Source organism: Strongylocentrotus purpuratus, unplaced genomic scaffold (assembly GCF_000002235.5).
Source record: "Strongylocentrotus purpuratus isolate Spur 01 unplaced genomic scaffold, Spur_5.0 spur5_scaffold_21, whole genome shotgun sequence".
Classification (NCBI taxonomy): Eukaryota; Metazoa; Echinodermata; class Echinoidea; order Camarodonta; family Strongylocentrotidae; genus Strongylocentrotus; species Strongylocentrotus purpuratus.
Genome location: NW_022145607.1, coordinates 3,450,895 through 3,474,524, shown reverse-complemented (window position 1 = coordinate 3,474,524; position 23,630 = coordinate 3,450,895). Strand labels below are relative to the sequence as shown.

General features: G+C 36.7%; 1 protein-coding gene across 1 annotated transcript; it reads left to right on the top strand.

Annotated features, from left to right (window-relative positions):
- Positions 1-576: 576 nt before the first annotated feature.
- Positions 577-22,508, top strand: LOC762529 (porimin-like). Its single transcript, XM_030995439.1, has 3 exons — positions 577-780; positions 13,831-13,884; positions 16,746-22,508. The coding sequence occupies exons 1-3, from the start codon at positions 732-734 to the stop codon at positions 17,072-17,074; spliced, it is 432 nt and encodes a 143-aa protein (XP_030851299.1). The 5' UTR covers positions 577-731; the 3' UTR covers positions 17,075-22,508.
- The last annotated feature ends 1,122 nt before the right edge of the window (positions 22,509-23,630 follow it).

Below are 23,630 nucleotides of genomic sequence, written 5' to 3'. Positions count from 1 at the left end.
CCGGGAATACCAATCTATGGTGTTCCTTACATCTAATTATCATAACATGACTCTTTTTTGCATTATATTTCACATCATTATCATATCCATAATGAGAACAAATCTTGAGCAGACTCTGCAACCCAGCAGTTAACGGGCTAATAATAACGAGATCATCTGCATACATTAAATGATTGACTACCATACCACCAACTACACAGCCTTTTTTACAAGCATTCAGATTGTCAGATAGACCATCCATGTACAGGTTAAAGAGAAAGGGAGAAAGAATACCACCTTGTCTAACACCATTACTGACATGGAATGGTTCAGAGACACTACTTCCCCATCTAGCCATCATTGTTTGATGGGCATACCAAAACACGAGTATCCTAATCAGGTACTTAGGAATACCTCTATCAGCCATTTTCGTTAAAACCATAGAGATATATATCTCTATGGTTAAAACATAGTTCATAGAAAAGGCTTACAGAACAGATACACAAGAGCGGTCGTATTTAAAATGCGATCTGTACACTCATCAAATTGGCAATTTCACACATTATTGGTGAACCTGTTCCTTTGATGTGCATGCTACCTTCAGCTGCTATTTAGCTCAGTTAAAAATTTTGCATTTAGCACAACATTTTGAAGAGGCAGGACACAGCTAATAAGGACCTTTCTTTACGTGCGATTTGATTCTATACGCTCCTTCTTCTTTTTCTACAGAATACCTATTGAAATCTGACAAGATGGATTTGCGATTTTTATATTTTGCTTCTTCTCTGATGCTTGTCTTGGGTAAGTATAACCCTTTTTTCTTTAACTTGTCACTCGTACTAGTGTCGCATCGCCTGTAGTGAACGCCGGGGAATGTCGTTGTTGACATGACTGTTGACATTGCATGACCCGAGGAAAGTCTCACTCTCACTTGGACCTAGTCTCAGCTCAGCTCAGCTCAAATTGACAGTGCGTCTCGGAGCTAAGCTGAGACGAGCGGTACGATGCAGATCTATATTATATTTTGCAGCATTGCAGAACCAGATATTGATGTTGTTCTTTGAGTTTAAGCCAGTGTATTTTAGCATGAAAATCGAAAACCTTAGGCCTACCCTATTATTTGTGACTGAGCTGTTTGTGAGTTAACTCCGGGAAGCTCCGACGCCGATGCCAAAGGCGTTGGAGCTTCGGGTGGTGCTTTAAAAAACATTCTAACAGCGGGTTGGGCGACATTATCTAAATATATGCAAAGGGAGTAATTACAATTTTTGACTTACTAGGTTGCTCGACTCCTCTGGGCATCTACCCATCAACTTGAAATTATAATTTGAAAAAGTCTTCGATGGAAAAAGGGGGTGATTCCTCGTCCTACCCCAACGATTCTTGATGAAACAACATGCAAGAATCGATGGGGCAAATAGTCAACTTTCATGGAAAAGCCTCTTAATAATATTCCATTACCCCAATCTCTTGCCTGGCTCTTTAAATTTTGATATTATTTGATTGTTATGATATGGTGTTATTTGCAATTTTGCATCTACATGGTGTATGTCATCAGCAAACTAATCTTGTTAAACTTAAAGAAAGTTATGAATGTGGTTGTTGTAATTAGTTGTACAGTGTGATCTATAATTATAAAACATGAATTGCAAGTTTGCAACTGTGTAATAATTACTTACTTACTTTGGTTTACTTTGGTGTCGAGGCTTGAAGCTTCAGCTTATGTGCCCCTCTTTACTGCATTAAAACATCTTTCAAAATTCAAGGTCTTCTCCAATTTCCTCTCGAAACTGAAATTTCAAGTTTTGTGGTTATTATATATTTAGACCCTAGGAAAGAAAAAAAAATCACAAAGGGATTAAATATGTGCAAACATTATTCAGTGTAGTAATTGAAATTCTATATCTTATAGAAAACAGAGCTATTTTTGGTTGTGTGGGTTTTGGGTGTTTTTTTAAAGGTACTAGGGTCTAGTTATGTCCCATTTGCAGGCCAAAAAAAATGAAAAGGTTAAATTCCAACGGCATTTGAAAGATAATACTAATTAAGAACTTCCCTAAAAAAGGTGGTGCTTAAAAATGTCTTCAAGTGGGAAAATAACGACTATTAGTTGTCAAATTGACTTAGGAGCTATAGAGCCAATAAGTAATAGTCTTGATTTTCAGACCATTGTACCGAATGGTCATACCTTTTATGCTGCGCGAAGATTCAATCAGTTTAATTTTGGCCATCACAAGAAGTGGGTTATTGATGTAGACAATGCTCATGTACCCTTTACAGCTCATTTTATGTACATGTATGTTATTACCAAAGAAGAAGAAAAGCCAGTCAATCACTCAATAGTGTCAGACAGTCAAGTCTAGCAAGTAAACGGGTTTCCTTGCATAATTGGAATGTTAGGACACTGCTAACGTTAACAAATTTCACAGATAGGACATACAGTACATGACATATTCATAATTCCTGCTAAGTTCTACATAATTTGAGGTTGGCTGCAAAATGGACATAGTACCTTTAAGGTGCAGAGAAAATGCATATAAAGGACCATCAAACCAAAAGATGTACATGTACATATACATGTACAGTCACAAAGTTGCCAACTTTGTTTGGTTTATTGCAAAATTTATTCATAACTTCTTACTTTTACTTCTTACTTATATCTTACAACTACGTATATGTATTCTCTGCTTCCATTATAAAACAATTGTAATATCAGAATGGACCTTCCCTTTAATTGGTGCCTTATGTTTTTGTGTTAGTGTTTGTATGTGCATGTAAATAGATGTTGGAGGTTTGACGTGTTTAATGGGTGTGTGTCCCTTTAAAAAAATGATCTATAACACAGATGATAGTTTTACGAACTTCTTTATGTAGCGAGTCAAGTTTGTTTTTACCCGTCTTTATTTAGGTGTTCATTCCCCCGAGTTCTTACAAGCTGTAAGAACAGGACTGGTGTCAATTTATTTGTTACTTCAGGTTGGGCTAAATCACTGCCAGACAAGCCTTGATGTCCCTCCTCTAGCTGTAAGGCCAGTAAATTAAAAAAAAAAAAAAAATCATTTTTAGTGTCCCCTACCGCTTCCTTTTTTGAGGATCGCCTGCTTCTTTTTTTTTTAAAGTAAAAACATGAAAAAACGTACTGCTTAAATGATCTTTTTCAGAGTTAAAAAAAGGAATTAAACATTAATTATGGAAAATGGCCAGAATGTCAGGGAGAATGTATCGAGTGGCCATTTTGAAGAAAAGAACAAAAAACGAGCCTCCTCCTTCCAATCCCTTTTTCAAAAAGGCAGGATGCTTAACATGTTTTTGTTTTAATGGCCTAATATAGTTTTATTGTAGAATGTAGGTGCTTTGCATTGTGGGGAGGCAAATATTTAAATGCAAATGTAAAATGAGCAGTTAATGTGATGGTCCATATTCTAAAGAATGTAAATCATGTCCACTTCACAATTCACATCTTTCCACATTACATCTTGTACATGTTTGCCAATGCCTGACGTGTCTTAGAGAGCTTCCCTCAGCCAACTCACAGAAGTAGCAAGCTTCAGCTGAACTGCACTTACAATGCATGGTTGTAGTACTAGAGCCAGAGGGCGGCCGTGGGAAATGATGATGATCGGAAATGATAATAATCGGGAGCGCCAGGAGGGTTTCATCTGACTGACATGAGGGCTATACAAGAACCCACTATTATTATTATTATTATTATTTATCTCTTGGGTGGTATCTATCAGTTCCTAGTAAATCGGCTTCATGCCAGGACGATGTTGGTATTGGGGCTTTGTACGTCTTGGTTTCCTCTGATGACAAAATAAAATGATGACCTAGAAATACAAAACTTTCATTGGTTGGGAGTTGTTATAACATTTAGTTTAGGCTTCTACATGTACATGTACATGTGCTTGCCTACTAATGTTAGTCTAATATTGCCCAGAATGTTTTGATAGATCTACTGTAGATGTAGACGTACTTGTTACTGCATTAGGTCCATGCATGCAATGCATCCATGTACACTGTACATATAGATTGTAGTATGAAGTATTAGGATATTTTGATAAGTTTGTTTTTATAAAAGAACAACCAAAATATATGGAAATTCATCCAATTATTGATAAATGCTAATTGATATTCTTTTAAATGTAAAGCTTTGCATGTCTCTCCTACATTTATATGTACATCAATAAATCAGTATACCGGTACACGTATACAGTCCATCCAAAGTTAACTTCATGCCTTATTGCATGTTGCTACATGTACATGTAACTCTAGGCACATACAGTGTACATGTGCTTCCAGTGTTTCTCTGTGAATTCCCAGTGTATAGTTACCTTTGTATGTGAGATTATGACATTCAGAGTATGTGAGTAATGTGACATTCAAATACATTAATCCTTGATCGAAAGCTCCTAAAGTTGGTCCAATCATCTTATTCTGTCTTCTTTCTGAGCTAAATTAAATATCATACTGTAGGCATTCACAAGCACTGCATGTACAGTGCTCTTGCACATGTTAATTTTAAGTATCTTCTATTTTTAATTAAATTCATTACCACCTCACAACCTTTCTATGTACTTTGAATGGTACTGATGTCATCTTTTGTGAAGGAAAAGAATATATTGAATGTACATTTTCAAAGTAACGTCATTGAAGGTACAACAACTATGCCCAAGACTTCAAAGAGGAATGAATAGTTAAACCAAATTTTGAAAGCTTATATTTTAGCCTGAAACCATAATAAAAAGAGATATGGAATTTGATTTCTTTAAATCTTTGTTGTAGAATGTATGTGTACTAATAAGCCTTGTCTCATTTGAAGGCTTTAGTGAGGTACACGTGTACATGTAGGACACATGTATTTTGACCTGCATGAGAGGTTCTCAAATTGCAATAATGTACATGTGCATACAGTATATGTATATGTAGGGATAATGGCAGTATACATTGTACATGTACCGGTACACACCCAATTGCAGTAAAATTTGGATGAAATTGGATGTACAAATTTCTGTGGAAGACAATCTCGGACATTATTTACTTTCCAAACATATTACTTTCCATTTTCTTGCATCATTCCATCCTCCCTGGGCATAGTCCCATTCAGGCTTTTACCAATAAAGCCAAAGAGCCAATATTGGATTATCAGCCTAGAATGATGCTATACAGTGTATACACTGTGTGTTATTATCCCTGGATGTGATATAGGGCTTGTGGTTTGGCATTTAGAAATGAAGAGAAGGAGTGCAAACACTTGAGTTGTTGTTGAGCCATTTCAGAAAGTGAAACCCCTTCAATGAATGAATGAACTGGTAGTGATACCAGGGTAAAGGTTGAGCTGAGGGGATGAAGGGTGGAGAGGATAGGGGAGGGGGAGAGGATGGGGGAGGGGAAGATAAGAGAGAGAGAGAGAGAGAGAGAGAGAGACTCAGAGGGAGAGAGAGAGAGAGACTCAGAGGGAGAGAGAGAGAGAGACTCAGAGGGAGAGAGAGACTCAGAGAGAGAGAGAGAGAGAGAGAGAGCGAGAGGCAGACAGACCATGGACCTAGGGATAGACAGAGAAGGGGGAGAGAAAGGGAAAGAGGAAAGATTACAATATTTCTCCCTAATGCTTTTAATCGTTTAGGCGTACTATTATACTGATAGCGAGAATTATTATTGTTCTTAGTTTATATTATGGTACATGTAGTCATCATCATCATCATGATCTTCATTATTATTATTATTATTATTATGATGAATTAATCATTATTATTATAACCTTCATCACCAGATCACTACCATACATTTACATGTGCATGTTAATGTACATGTACATGTGTAGTTTGTTTCACTGAAAGTATAGGAGAAATCTTACATAATTCACTCAATGTATTTATGATCAGAGTCTAAAAATTGTCCATGCAAACAGTTATTTTGGGGTTTCATATTTATGTCAACCACTTTGAGGGGCACGTCTTGTACATAATCAATGGGTCATTTCTATTAATAGCCTTTAGCCTACATGATAGCGGTTACTGGGGTTTACCTATTTGAGAATGAACAGATATACTCTCCTGCAGCATGGTGCTTCGGGCCGGCTCAGTTTCTTGTACATAAAAATATAGTTGTAGAATCTACATCATAAAATAAAATGTACTGCATACAAATAATGCAAAGTGCTGGTTTATTTAATGGGAAAACAATTGGAAAAGTTGAAAAGACTGTATTCATCAAGAGATAAATTTTATGGGTGATATTGCATCTGGAATAATAATAATAATAATAATAATAATATTCCACTTTTATATAGCGCTTAATACAATGTCTCAATAAAGCACTTTACAGATATACTATTACCCTGGTCGTTGAATTCATTACTTGCCCTCTCACAATGTGTGCACAATCTCCACTCCCTGGGGAGCATTCTAGCCAGGCGTTACTTGACGCTCAAAAACTGTTTGACCAACATAGAATATCATATTCATTTCTTTTTCTGGAAAGGAGTGGGGTAGTCTCTTGGGTTAGGAAGTGTAAACAAGATGTACTAGACGTACATATAGAGTCAAAAGGGCCGGGTTATCCTGAATCAACATGCATGCATGCGATATACACACCCATGGTTTCAGTAACTCAGTTGGGTTGAAATTTGCCCATAAACAAATGAGTGAGCTAAATTCATCACAGTAAAACACCTTGAGACTAATAATAAATCTCTACTGGATACTTTATGAATAATATTGTGGATATGTACAGGCCTACAGGGCATTTTTGGCCTTGCCTTCTAACATGTAAAGGAGAATGAGTCAGTTGATGCAGAACAGTCCAAGATGAAGACTGTTCAATCAACAGGAAATTAGATCTCTTGCTTTCTGTACCATACACCTGCACTGCACCGCACTGCACTGGGAGGGGTGGTGCTATAAACAGGGATAAACTTGTATGCAGTTATGTATCTTCTAAAGTTGAAGGGGTGGGGGAGGGAGGCTCTCTGCTTGAAAATTACGGGAAAGGGGTATGGGTACAGGTCCAAGTTTAGGAGGTTGGATGGTATAGTATACATGTTGTACCTGTAGGTACCAAAAATAGGTGGGAAGCCATTAATACAAATGCATGGTGCATAGCCCACGTTTTGAAAGTACATATGGGACTACACGAACACGTGGCGTAAAAAACCAACCCCCCCCCCCCCCCCCCCCCCCGAGTTTTACGATGTACATGACATATTTAGAATATGAAGGCATTTGAAGAGCCATGCTTTTCAGGGAATGTCTTATCTGATGTTCTTCCACACTTGCATAATAAGAATGATAATGCTCAAAAATTATTTTTCACCTCTTCCCAGAACTCAACCTTCTCTTTAAGTGGCTCAAACGAGCAATTTGTGGGCAGCACTTTGTTACAGCAAGGAAAAAACATATTGGATTGGAGATAGAACTAAATAATATAGTATAGTCTCAGCGTCACCACAACACCACTCCACCTGGTTAGCCCTATTTAGGCATGACATAGTAATCAGCCTCTAGAAATGCTGCTACAAAATTTGTGTTACAACTTAAAAAAGCAAGTAGCAATAATTCAGGGGCTATAGAAGTAAAAAGGGAAAAAAGATTGGCCTATATTCCAAATTATCCCCATGGGTTTACTCTCCTTGAAAGGAGAAGCTCAATAATCTTCTCTCATTATGCGGTGAGTGTTTTTGTAAAGCGGTTTATCCCCTCTCATGTCTGTGTTAACCTTTAAGGTATATTAACATAAATACTACCGTAGATGTACCGTAACCATAAATTTTGAAGATGTTGTCTTCCATAATGTTCCATGAGTAGACCATGAAGTAGGATTAGGCGCGATAGCTCAGTCGGTAGAGCAGTGATCTCGTTATCCGGTGACCTGGGTTCAAAACCAAGTCGTTGCGCTAGTGCCCTTTAGTAAGGCATTAATCCTCATTACCAGGTCCCTCAGAGAGGACCTTAAGCCGTTGGTCTTCTGGTTGCTTACTAAGAAGTATTTATTGCTTTCTCAGCTGTCAGGTAAAATAACCATCACTATCACTATTATGTTAGCATATACATGAACATGTAGATACAGCCTACAGGTACAATGTATTTAGTAAAAAACCGATACTGTAAACTTTGGAGGCTCTTGAAAACACACAGCTTATTCAGTTTAGAGATAGAAGAAAATGTGACATGTATGCTAGGGCAATTTTTGTGATTCGTTCACCCCCATCACTTCTTTACTACTTTGCATTTATATTTTGATGCACTATTCAAATGTAATAAAGCTCTTTTTATAAGCCTCTTTGGATTAACCTTTTTTAGGGGGAATGTGCACGATAGTAAAGTGGTTTGTGCACTTTGTGCAGTTCAGAAATCACATCCATGTAGTGACATTGTACTTGTTTTTACAATTTTGTTGTGGTGAGGATACAGAGTATTCAAATGCTAGTACATGTATTTAACTGAGAAGAGAGGAAAATTATAGATTATAGAATCAGTCTCTGCGCAGTAGCAATCTTGATAAACATCCAGAAATAAAAAGTGCATGTGGTCCTGAAAACATAGACTGAATTTCCTGGCAGTTCGTTAATGCAAGGCTATGGCGGGGGCATAGTGTCTGCAATTTGAACATTCTGGTATTGATCGGATTCTCGGCTGAAAGATGAATGGATTAGGGAGCTCTGAGGAAACATACCGACATGAGAGATGCCTCTCCATTAGCCCAAGAAATTAGACCAACCAAACCTTCTTGAGGTAAACGTTCAATTTATAAGTTCATTGTTTCCATTCGCCCGAGCAATCAATACTTGCATACAATAGTCCTAAGGACATCTTCATCAGAAAATTATCCTGCTGATTGGCCAAATGACTGGCTATTTCATGAGCAACGCCTATTGTGCTTGGAATTTAATAGCTGGAGCTATTATCCGAAGCATACTTTAATAAGCATGATTTAGCCAGCTACACCATGTATCTTCATTGCTAAATCACTAGAGGTAGCGTTGTTTTCTGTGCGTAATGATGCTAATTTCTTGGGATCAGAATGTGGAGGTTATTTTGAAAACTTGGTCTAATGAGAACAGGACTAGAAATGTCTGGATGGCTGCTTTCTACTATCCAGAGAGAATGCATATTTCATGGGAGTGCTCTGATCATACTGTACATGTAGTCTGGTCTCCAGGAGCAAGTTTTCACTCTGCCTCTCTCTCTCTCTCTCTCTCTCTCTCTCTCAATGAGACGTTTACATGTACGTGTACATATGATTACTTCTCATTGCTACCAATTGGAAAGGATAGTCTCCATTCTCCAGACCTGCTCTCTTTTCGTCTCCGAGAATAATGAGAACATGGATAGTCATGACGCAATCAAATCCATACCATTTTCACATCTCCAGTAGATCCCAATATTGGATGCACACATGTTATTCTTAGTCTGAATGATTTTACCTTAAATGAAGTCAATAATTACCATAGATTGATGATGAATGTAGTTCTTCTGTGAAAGTGGTGTAGATATATGTTTGTATGAAAGAAAAGGAAATATTTAAAGAGAGGGAGTGTGTTTATTCAAATTGATTTCAATGGCTTAAAGATAAAGTTGAGTTCTGGTAATGCGATTTAATTGTGAAAGAAAAGGTGTGGAATGGATCAGAGAAAGTTAATCATGTAGCATGTAAGTATTGGTGTGTACTGCAAGGTTCTGGAGTCGTCAAAATAATAATAAATTTGGCCCAGTCTTGTTAAAGTAACAAGCACTGTACACAGACAGATGTATATGGGACTGCACAAACAGTGCCAGGCCTACTTACACATGTACCTTGATTTCCTTATCTTTCTATGCTCATTACTCAGCCAGTAAACATTTTCTACCAAAATCGTTTGGCAAATGACATTTATTTGTAATCTTGAACATTCAGTGTAAGTTTTGTTTGATTCTGTGGGAATTAATTTTCTCTTTTTTTTGACAGAACTCAAGTTTATCTTTAAAACAGCTCTCCTAGCTTCCATTGAAAACAGATTTCATGAATCTGCCTTAGCTGCCCGCATGCCAGGGATGTGAACGCATCCAATTAAGGACTATCTCTTCAGGGAAATCACTGTAGATGTGCTTTATCACGTCAAGCATGTCATTTGATAATAGAGCTATCCATCTAAGACCACATGTATGCAGCCACATGAACAAGATCAGATTTTAAGATGTCATTTTAATGTGATTTTCACATGGATTTTAAAGCTGTGCTCAAGAAGGATTCCATTTTCCTTTTCTCACTCAGTACTCATTCTCAAATATCAAATCATTTTTTCGATTTAATAGTCTCTTAGCCAGACTATGTTTTAAAAAATCAGACTATTTTAAAGAAGGCATAAATTGATTAAATGTAGTATTGAAGCCAGACTAGAAGATTAGGTTCTTTGTTTTCATTTTCAGAAGGAGAAACCTTATTTATTTGTCAGAATTATTAGCCATATTCACTCTTGAAGTAATAAGCCATAGGTTTTATTTCAAATTACAAACCCTATTCCGAATTTACCAACCTCTACAGACTAATTAAAGTTTGGCTCGATAAATGAGCCTATATAATATATATGAAGCATGGGATAGACAAATGTTCAGAATAATGAACCTTCAGAGAAATGAGCCTTATCTAAAATATCCTTACTTAACTTCTATGCATGTCATGCATGGCTCAACACTAACAGGTACTCTATGCACGTGGGGGTGCTGTACATATACTTCTGGCAACAAATTCTTGTTGCACGTATTTATGGTTAGGGTTGTAAACTTGCAATTTTTTTTTTTTTTAGGGTTTGGTATAGTGTTTGTCCCAGGGTTGAAGTTTAGACTTCTGTTTGTGTAGGACATTGGTCGAGGGGCAATTGTCACTGGCCTACAATGTACATACAGTATATGTGTCGTACAACTTCAAATGGGCTCATAAATTTGAACTTTTATCCCAAAAGACTTACAGATGGGGCGGGAGGGAGGGTGGGGGGGGGGGCTCATGAACACAGACCTTCAACATGTCAGTCCCGACCCCCAGTGAAAAGAGGTTGGTTCGGAGCCCTGTGCATCGTTTTACATACATGTACATTGTAACCGTCATAAGTACAACGTGAACGACATTCTTTTGAAAAGCGTGTTACAGTTGTAAATTTATTGAATCCACACGTTTCAACGGGTTGTGGACGTAAGTTTACTTAAAACGCTTTGTGGAACGCTGCCCTGGTGGCCAGCATCCTAGGTAAGGTGTCAGAATAAAACGCCATTGATATGCAGAGGAAATCACTGTTGGTGTCTGGTTTCCATTTCGTTGCTCCCTTAATGCTCTTAGTATCAAATACTGCAATTTGCGGTAATGGATCTGAGAGGGGCTGTAATTACTTATCTAAAAAGGTCAGTCTTCATGGGTATGGGGCTTGGGTATACGAGCATTCTAAATAATTGAATACTTGTACTGGTACACTTAACCTTTAGACTACGGTACTGGATAAATCACATGGGTTTAATACAGGACCAGCATGGTTTCAGGAGGTAATGGGTTAAATATAATTTGAATGATAGATCTTGCACGCATACGCATAGTAATCAGCAATTCTGAAAGAAGAACTCATATTACCCCAACGTATTCTGTCCACTTTATAGTCACATGAACATTTAAAAATGCCAGCAATATTATCAAGTGTTCATTGATAATAGAGCACAGTTGCATATGGTGTGCACATGAACAGTATCATTCTCCTTTTTTAAAAGTATTTCTTATTGAAAACATGCATGTCATTTTTCTGAGGTATGAGATAATACTAATAGATCAAAATCACTAAAACATACAGTGACATTTAACCGATTTGCAATATTACGACCAATTTATATTTTAAACTTTTCAATTAATATAACTAATTGAAATAAATAAAAACTTAGATACATAAATAGAATTCATGCTCATACACGTACATATGAAGCATCTCACATCTACCAGTACTGGTTTGCGCATGAAAAATCTACTTCTACTTATTATAATATTTCTGAATACAAATATGCACCCCTAATCCCTCAATCTATATCCATTATTTTGCCAAGTAGCCATTATAATTTCCTGGATGGTACTTTGAGATATGTCAATCACCTTTGCTTCATCCTGTAAACATGGCCTACCCTGTGCTCTTATTACCCTCTGATATGTACTGACTCATGTACTTGATACGTAATGGGGGTATCATGTGGCTCTCTTGTTTCAAGGGTTCATTCAGACTTGAGAGAATAAATGACTCGGATGAAGTACCAACGTAGCAAAATTAAATAAGATCATCTTAAAAACACTTCATATTTTCTGTATCTGTATCAATTTCTGTAACATACATACACACATGTTGATTACAGGAAGGAGTGATTTTTGTGTACATGTGGAGGGGTTTGGAGGGGTTTTAAACCTCCATAGTGGATTATGGAAGCAGTTTACGTTGTCATGTCTGAACAGGGCTTTAGATACATGTAGGCTGGCTGAATGCTGGATGAGATGGGTTTCCATTGGCTTCCATGCATGCCCTGAGATGGAGATGATACAGTGTGCTCTTGCACATGAACATGTACAACAGTTAACAACATAATTATTCATACCTTACCAAGGTTTGATTGTTTTAAAGGCCCACCGTACTACTTGTAGCTACTTGCTCCCTCTATAGAAAACAATGTCTAATCGGTGACCATTGGTCCCCCATGATCCACTTTTTCTTATGTTCATTGAGAGCTGAGTTGATGAGATAGCCAGCTGTCAGTGACCTTCCTGGGTGGTCTAATCCCTCCTCGCCAAACTAGTGCAGTGGGTCTTTAAAACTTTGTTTGGGGGAAGATTGGTTTGTCCTGGTTGATGTTACTTGAGCATGAGACAAGCAATTGTAAGAATAATTACATGAGACAATTTACAACATTCCACTAGTCCAGCTTTCATTCTTTAGTTAGCTGTATGTGGTCTATAGATGATTCAAATGTTCAAATGGATGCGTGCATGTTTGGGTAAGTGGGTGCCAACCTCCCTCCCCCCCCCCCCCCTCCCCTCTACACAAAAAGGGATAAATACAAACATAAATAAATAAGGAAATAAATCAAATTTTAAAATTGGGGGTGATGAAAAGTAAAAAAAATGAAAGTGAAAGAATATAAGAAGATGAAACAAATGTATTAGTGTGCGAAACTACAAAATGTATGCGTAAACCATACGACAAAGTAAATGGGCATAATATAATCTGAAGATTATTGAAGGGCTACAATGTTGTTACTGGCTACACAATGAGCAACTATTATAATACTGCTTTCCTTGTGTGGGTCCTTAATATCAAGGGAATATACTGTACAACATTGTCTAAAAGCTTTATTATGCTGATCAACTTTAAGTGTGTATACATATCTATTGTTGATTTTTATGTGCATTCATTATATTCTCCCTTTGCTTTGCAAAGAGCTATTGACTGGGCATTATTTTGACTATTGCCCTGTGATGAGATAGCAGTCGTTAGCCAGTTCTATATTGCCCTGTGATGAGATACATGTAGCACATTAGCAGTCAATCTACCGTAGTCAGTTTTATGCCTGCAGTACATGTACATGTATGTGCTCAATCAGAAACTTGTAATCTTTCATACTGTACATTATATGACGAGAAAAATGTGGAGTTTTATTCATGTATGTCGATAATAGTAATGTAGATGACGTTGCACATCCAACCACTAGTATTTTACAATTTAAATATTGTGATGCAACATCAAGCACAGTAATATATACACGTACATGTATGAGAGTCTGCAAGCCAATGTTATAATATGATGCCTTTTGATGGTCAGTGAGTGACTTTTTTTTCCTTTCTCTTTTCTTGTTCTTTCAGTGACATGTTCAGCCCAGACTGGTATAACTGGTACAACTGGACCTCCTGGTACAGGTATGAGATCTCAAGTTTTATTATTATCTATCCTCTCATTACTACAAGCAGAATCCCATCGTCCTGAATATATATAGGTGTTGTGTTTGTGGGTGATGCCTTGTAATGTGTCCTTAAAATACATGGACAAAAAGACACATCGAATGGGGCACACTGCATGCATAGAATTTCCCTTGTGGGCTTCTCTCCCCCTCCCCCAATCTATAAACATATTTCTTGATATTCCACTGTACAGTATGAAATGTATTGTAATGATAATCCTTTGAACTTTCTGTATGATAATAGGCAGAGGGAGGGAGTAACCGTACTTCTTGTACTGTAGATGGGTTTAACTATATAGTGCCGTACACTTGCCCCCACTTTTCTCATGTTGGTGCACAGTAAGCTACATGTACATGTATCTGTACATACAGTACTTACACTCACCTGTGTTAGTGACTTCATCAGTGCTAGCTACATACATGAAGCAAGAGTTTGTTATATATTGTCATTCATTAAACTTCAAACTCAAACTCACTTATCCCTGACCCAAACCAATATCTCTGTCACTTATCCCTGACCCATACCAATATCTCTGTCACTTATCCCTGACCCATACCGATATCTCTGTCACTTATCCCTGACCCATACCAATATCTCTGTCACTTATCCCTGACCCAAACCAATACCTCTGTCACTTATCCCTGACCCATACCAATACCTCTGTCACTTATCCCTGACCCATACCAATATCTATGTCACTTATCCCTGACCCATACTCTGACCCATACCAATATCTCTGTCACTTATCCCTGACCCATACCAATACCTCTGTCACTTATCCCTGACCCATACCAATATCTCTGTCACTTATCCCTGACCCATACCGATATCTCTGTCACTTATCCCTGACCCATACCAATATCTCTGTCACTTATCCCTGACCCATACCAATACCTCTGTCACTTATTCCTGACCCATACCAATATCTCTGTCACTTATCCCTGACCCATACCAATATCTCTGTCACTTATCCCTGACCCATACCAATATCTCTGTCACTTATCCCTGACCCATACCAATACCTCTGTCACTTATCCCTGACCCATACCAATACCTCTGTCACTTATCCCTGACCCATACCAATATCTATGTCACTTATCCCTGACCCATACTCTGACCCATACCAATATCTCTGTCACTTATCCCTGACCCATACCAATACCTCTGTCACTTATCCCTGACCCATACCAATATCTCTGTCACTTATCCCTGACCCATACCGATATCTCTGTCACTTATCCCTGACCCATACCAATATCTCTGTCACTTATCCCTGACCCATACCAATACCTCTGTCACTTATCCCTGACCCATACCAATATCTCTGTCACTTATCCCTGACCCATACCAATATCTCTGTCACTTATCCCTGACCCATACCAATATCTCTGTCACTTATCCCTGACCCATACCAATACCTCTGTCACTTATCCCTGACCCATACCAATACCTCTGTCACTTATCCCTGACCCATACCAATATCTCTGTCACTTATCCCTGACCCATACCGATATCTCTGTCACTTATCCCTGACCCATACCGATATCTCTGTCACTTATCCCTGACCCATACCGATATCTCTGTCACTTATCCCTGACCCATACCGATATCTCTGTCACTTATCCCTGACCCATACCAATATCTCTGTCACTTATCCCTGACCCATACCAATATCTCTGTCACTTATCCCTGACCCATACCAATACCTCTGTCACTTATCCCTGACCCATACCAATATCTCTGTCACTTATCCCTGACCCATACCGATATCTCTGTCACTTATCCCTGACCCATACCAATATCTCTGTCACTTATCCCTGACCCATACCAATACCTCTGTCACTTATCCCTGACCCATACCAATACCTCTGTCACTTATCCCTGACCCATACCAATATCTCTGTCACTTATCCCTGACCCATACCGATATCTCTGTCACTTATCCCTGACCCATACCGATATCTCTGTCACTTATCCCTGACCCAAACCAATATCTCTGTCACTTATCCCTGACCCAAACCAATATCTCTGTCACTTATCCCTGACCCATACCAATATCTCTGTCACTTATCCCTGACCCATACCAATATCTCTGTCACTTATCCCTGACCCATACCAATATCTCTGTCACTTATCCCTGACCCATACCAATACCTCTGTCACTTATCCCTGACCCATACCAATACCTCTGTCACTTATCCCTGACCCATACCAATATCTCTGTCACTTATCCCTGACCCATACCGATATCTCTGTCACTTATCCCTGACCCATACCAATATCTCTGTCACTTATCCCTGACCCATACCAATATCTCTGTCACTTATCCCTGACCCATACCAATACCTCTGTCACTTATCCCTGACCCATACCAATATCTCTGTCACTTATCCCTGACCCATACCGATATCTCTGTCACTTATCCCTGACCCATACCAATATCTCTGTCACTTATCCCTGACCCATACCAATATCTCTGTCACTTATCCCTGACCCATACCAATATCTCTGTCACTTATCCCTGACCCATACCAATATCTCTGTCACTTATCCCTGACCCAAACCAATATCTCTGTCACTTATCCCTGACCCAAACCAATATCTCTGTCACTTATCCCTGACCCATACCAATATCTCTGTCACTTATCCCTGACCCATACCAATATCTCTGTCACTTATCCCTGACCCATACCAATATCTCTGTCACTTATCCCTGACCCAAACCAATATCTCTGTCACTTATTCCTGACCCAAACCAATATCTACATGTATGTCACTTATCCCTGACCCATACCAATATCTCTGTCTACCTTACACAGAAATTGCTACCGATGTCATGACGACGACAGTCATGGAACCTGACACCAATGCTGCCAACAACACCACCACCAAAGCACCCAGTACCGAAGCACCTACCAAAGCACTATCTACCAAGACACCTGTTACTGATGCTCCCACGACGAAGAAAATGACAGAGAGTCCTGCTGTTGGTACCACTGAGAAGGCAGCGGATGGTGGTAACAGCAAAGGTTTCAGTGCCGGTAGTTTCTTTGGCGGTATCATCCTGGCTGTAGCCGTTCTTGGTATTGGATTTTGTGGATTCAAATTTTACCAGTCAAGGCAAGATAAGAATTACCAAACACTATAGAAAAAACAAAATCTACCTTTGTCTTATCTCATTAATTTCTTTAGATATTTTGTAATTTGTAACAACTGGGTGGGGGTGGGGGGGGGGTGATAATGTGTTATTTGTTTGGGTATGTTATATTCATTATTGATTTATTGTTGGTTAAAACTCTTTATATCAAAGTTTGTGATTTTGTGAATCAGATACTCAGAAAGATATTTTTGATGGCATTTTGTGGTCAAGTTCATATATCGTTTGTCCACTGATTGTTTGATGATGATTGCCTTTTCATAATTTTAGTGTTAACAATTTAAAACTGGATTTGATGAATCACATCACATCTAAAATATTGTTTACATAACGATATAGAAATTAATGGCCACTAGAAAAGAAAAATAGTGATGTTTCTTTTTGATGTTGTAGGTTACAGTGGACTTTTAGGGACATGTTGAAAGTAGGAAAGAAGATGTACATGTATGAGGTTAGCTTTAATTCACATGCTGGAATAGTTAATGATAGAAACCGTTTCCCTCTATTTTTTAAACCTTAATCCGTTGGATACAATCTGATTAAGTATAACAGGGATTCACCATGGACTCCAGCCCACTATCTTGGAGTAATAACCCATCAGGTCAGTCTATACATGATTCTAATGGATTGTAATAATACATGGATCCTTCAAAGTGCTGGAATTTTATATATTTCCTCCAGTACCTGTCCGTTTTTATACCACCTACATGTACAGTCAAACCTGTCTGCAGCAACCGCCCAAGGGAAACACAAAAAGTGGTCTTTGTAGACAGGTTCTTTTAGTACATGTTTCAATGAGAAACCATTTTCAAGGGAAACACAAAATGTGGTCCTTGTAGAGAGGTGGTTACTTAAGCAGGTTTGACTGTACTTACTAAATCAGGTCAGTTCAGTCTGTATTTTCATTTCCAATAATAAACAACATAGATGAAATATATAAACAACTGAGCATCATCATGAGAAAACATTGCAGAGCAGTTAGACAAAACAAATGATGAGAATTGAAGGTTTAACAAAAACATGCAGATACTGTATAGTATGTTAACCCCAACATTAACATTACATACATAATTATAACAAACAAACAAACAGACAGACAAACCATTAAAGTAAGGAAAGAAACATGCTATGTATAACATAAATGCTTGACAATATGAGGCTTGTACAAGTACATGTATAGCTATCAGTATACATGTATATGTATGATAGAACCTTCAGATGGCCTCATTTTGTAATTGAAAGGTGTCCCTCTCAAAAAACAAACAATTGGAAATCAATCAAATCATCGCACGTCTGCTTTTCAGCACACAGTAGAACAAATATGTTTTGCAGTCTTTACCATCAACAGATGTCCGCTCTCCTACCACTAGATAGCACAAAGTGATTCAATTCAATAGAATAATTTCATTGATTTGAAGTAAAATCTTTGTTTCTGCTGATTATGTGATAGTTAGTGATATCTGGCTGTAGAAGGATGATCTAATTTGTGGAGAAAGTGTAAAAGTGGGTTATGTATTTTAGTTCAAATCAATATTTAAAAGTAGGCTCAGTATATTTTTATCACTTTTTATTCATTTTTATGGAGTAATATGAATGGTATATATATATCACTTGTATATCATGTTATGGGCCATATGGTACTTGTTAAAGAGAGCAATCACAGACGAATATAAGTATATGTACTTTCCATTTTTCATGATTTCTCAATATATATGAACCATTCACAGTGTAACCCTAATTTCATGAAATTGAAATGCATGTACGGTAGTTAAAGGGGACATGAAGACTTCCATTTGGAAGAAGAAATAGTATTTGAAATAAAAAAGTAATTATTTATTTTTAAATATATGTACATGTATATTTCAATTGAAATGTAATTGATTAAGAATGTATCTACATGTAACTGGAAAAAAAAATCACTTAAAGATATTGTACTTACCGGTATATATAAATTATTTTGTACTTAATTCTAATATGAAAGAATTGAGGACTTATCAATCCATTTGAATAGAATTAAGTTCTTAGTGGATTGAAACTAGTAGTACTCATCCTATATTGTTCTCATAATTACAGTCTGCTATTTATATCCTGTATCAAAGTATCCATTACCCTTTCCTCTGATATCCTATGCCTTATGTAGGACTTAAGATATTAGAAAGGATCTGTCCTAGAGTATATTGAAAGATTCCCAGATTCCTGATTGTTGGCACTGACACTAGTTAAAATCACGTTTAATTTTGAAGTTAAAGGGAGACAGTGGTTGGATCAAGTTGTTTTCACCGTTTTCTTTTTCCACGGCTGAAGCAGTTCTAACTTTTTACATCAGTACATAATTTAATACTGATTAATTAATCACATTGTATGTTTTGTGTCTGTTTCATTGACAAAATGATTGTGATCCATATACAGTAGTCCTTCAAAAACAAATTGTTGAGTTTTGTTGCATAGTGCGTGAGGTGAATCTTTTTCCATTGTAGAGAAGACATCTATGAAGAACTGTATCGGTGGCTGTTGCAATGGCATTTCTAAATTCAAAATACGTAAATATACTTACCATTTTTAAAGAAAGGAATATAGGTAATGGCTGTACAGATGGTACAGTAGATTTTTTTAATTGTGCCTTTTACACGCTCCAACCAGCTTCTGTAACAGCTGTGTACAAATAAATCTATTGTATCACAATCACAGAAGAGGTTTTTTTGTAGACAGATGTTCGATAACGATGAATGCCAAATAGTTGACAGATTTGGGGCGGTTAGTTTCAACTCTTCTTTATAGAGTCCCTTATCTGTGTGAAAATCTCCTAAAGATGTTGTAAGTCCTACAGCATGTTTCAAACCAATGCCTTTATGTGTACTTATATACCATGTACAACAGATTTCATCTAAAGCAATAATGATTGGCTAGTCTCAGTGTGTATTCCAGATTGCTTAGGAAAGCAAATTTATGTTGTACTTTTGAGAGGATAATATAGATCAAACATACTTTGTTAGGCTCTTATTTAGTATGACTGTCTATGTATTTAAGTATGAAAGTGATACTGTAATAGAGACAAAAGCTTTCTAAAGGCCAATACAACTGAATACACTAGCAACAGCGTAGCTGCAAATGTCTTTTTGTTGTACGGGTTCGACATACATGTAGATGGCGCTGTTTCAGATAACATAGATTAATAGACGTGAACCCTTAACATAGAGAGCAAAATATTGTATGATCTGGCTCCCAACAGACTAAATTGATATGAATGTACAACATTGTGTTAATATGTTTAAAAGAAAACAAATTGTTAGGCTTAGCAGTTGGATTTATATGTATATTTAGTTTCTATCATTTTATAATTCAGATATTAGAGAGAGAGCAAACTACATGTTTGGTATTTTTATTGTGTTTTCTTGTCTTTTAACAGTTTTTTAAAGCAGTGGAATTGATTTGTTAGGGTAGTCAAGTGTTGGAAAATAGTTCAGATTGATAGTTTCTCATCAGCTTTTGGGGTTATTTCACTCTCCGAAAAAAATAGTGGTAGTTCCGTCAAAGTGCCGGGGAGCTTCCATGTCATGAATCATACTCTAGCTAGAATTCAAATCCAAATTATATCAACTAGCAGAGAATAGTATCCTCTAATTTATTTTCTTTATTTTCAAAAAATTGTAATTAGAGATGATTAGAAAAAAATTGGGGGCTTGGCATAATTCATTTTTTAACATTTAAAGTGAGAAATTTGTTCATCAACTGCTTAATAGGGGAGAACTTTTACTCCTGGCTTTCAGTGAGTAAAGTTAAGTGTGTAGATTTCGGAAGTAGGCATTCATAGCTGCATGCACAGTGCTCAAAAAACCAAAGTATTAATGACTCAGATTTTGTAAAAAAAATATATTATATATAGTATTTAAACTGTTCATGTGTTGTTGGCAGTTTTATAGAACATTATGTGTCAGTCTTTTTATCTTTTTAGTGCAATTGGGGTAGTTGAGTTAATAAGCAATTTAATATTTGGTAACATGATTGTCCAAATCTTGCAAAAGGATTTTTGTCCACAAATGTGCTATGACGAAAAACAAGTAATATAATTGCCATTTCAGCATGATTTATAGTTTATATTACATGTTATTTCTCATAGTAATCACTTGATGAAATGATGTTTATCTTCTGAACATCTTGCTCTTTCTTCTAGTTCATTTCCATTCTTTCATTCTCCCTCCTCCCTCTCTCCCTTTCTGTATCTCTTCCTCTCTATCTCTATCTCTCTCATCTCTACCCCTCCCCCCCCCCCTCTCTCTCTCTCTCTCTCTCTTCATCGCCTGTCCCTTCCTTTACTCATTCACTTTTTATGTCCATTTTCTCCTTTTTTCCAGTCTGAGGATTTTAAAATGTGCCATATTTCAAATCAAACTATTGAATGTTGATAATTCAAGGTAGCTGTAAAACAGGCTCAAGTGTAATAAATATGTCTATCTAGTTCATTGATTTATGTACCAGTGAGTGATGTTACCAGTAATAAAAGAGATTTATTAGGCTTTTTAAGATTTTATCACCTCTTCCAAATTGCCTTAAATTAATTCCATTATAAACACACTGAATATACAATGTATTTATATCGTAATAGGATTAATCTAAAGCATTTCTAGTTTTTAAGATATTTAATCTTATGGGTTATCAGCTATTTTAAACCACACATGTACTGCACAATCAAGAAATAGAAAAGCCAGAGAATAGTGAATGTATTGTTCAGCTCATACTAAAAGATTTTGCTGCTGCTGGAAAACACATTATTTAAACAAAAGTACAATATTGCGTTTGAAGTCATACTGTATGTATTGAACATTCATGTGAATGTATCTCAAAATAAAATTCACTAGTGGCAATCATATATATGCTATGAACAGTTTTCTTCTTAACATTGTTTTTGTAAAATTATTAAGTTTCATTTGACATTTGATGATGAAATTTGTTATATGAACGATAAGACCTCTTACCTCTGAACATTGAGAAGTATTTGTAGCTCTTAACAGGTTAAACAAATTATTCTTGTTTTCATTATGACTATTCTCTGGCTTTCAATATCGTTATAAAATTTAAGGCATTCTGTTGACAATGGACAAAAGTCTTTTTCAATTCTGATCCTAAAACTCTTAGTAAATATCTGTCATTATTTCGCTCTACGATTTGTGATAAAGTCTATCACATTTCATGTACTTACAATCGTTCTTACATGCATAGTGTTTAGTGTTCTCGTTTATTTATATATGTTGGTACCGGTAGATTTGTTTTGGTCTTATATTTTGATAATAGTAAATTTACTCCGTGCTGTTGAAACATTTTGCAATATTTATTGTCTCACGTTTTCATTCCTTCTATGTATACAAGATTAGATATTTAGAGTTGGATTATATTTGCTGACAAATAAAGTCACAATTACAAAAAAAAAGAAATGTACCGATTCGTTTTTCATTTCATACCACAGATATCTAGTTATGATAAGGGATTTTTAGAACTTTATACTAGTAGCATATACATGAAACTGCTTTTAAAGTTATGTGTAGTTTGTAAGTCAGACTAGTTACCGGTAGGTCTTAAATTAAAGACTGCAGGGCCATTGGCCAATTGGCATTAATGTGAACAACGCAGCTTTCACTCACTCTCTCACTTGTTCCTTTAAAAAATATATAGTATATACATGTCTACAGCTGCACTACGAGGTAGAAAGAGAAAGAGAGCAAACGATAGATAAGGGGGAGAGAGAGAGAGAGAGACAGTGGGAGGGAGTGAGTGAGAGAAGAATCGGAACAAAAGCATTTTTTTTTAAAGCATCAAATGAGGAACGAACGTAGACGTGTGTATTATGAGCTGTTCAGATACGGGGTATTCTATCATTCTTTCTATTTTTCTCACTATATCTGTCCTGTATATCATTCATTTCCTCTATATATTGTAAATATTGGTACCACCAACCCACTACTACTCACCCCACACATAGATTTGCATGTAATATCTATATATGTTTTTTTGTATGTGTTATTGTTTAATTAAAAAAAAACTATTGTATTTTGATATTGTAATTTTAAGCAGGGGATGATCCCCCGATCAACCTCTGTGGTTTTTGATCACCCCCTCTGCAGGTTCATCTTTTGTTGTAATGCTTTTATATTTGATTGTAATTTACACTGTCTTTTATGAATCTGTGGAAATAAATGAAATTGAAATTGAAAATTGGTATCATTTATTTAAAGATAATACATATGACACTGAAACAGATATACGACAACTGAATAATCATTGTGACACAATATACCTTATCCAATGTTTCTTTATTTTTCTGGAAATTCCAGAGTCAAATGATTGATTGCTGTAAGTGTATGTTTCCAACTAGTAACATTAATGATACAGCATTCTAATAGTAGCCGATGAATACACAACTGAATACAAATTGAATATAAACAGGTAGTGATAAAAAATTAATAATCCATGATTATGGCAAGAGAAAGGTCCACAGTACAAGCCATTCAAATAAAAAGCCAGTAATCAAGGTCTGGATTACATACATTTCAAG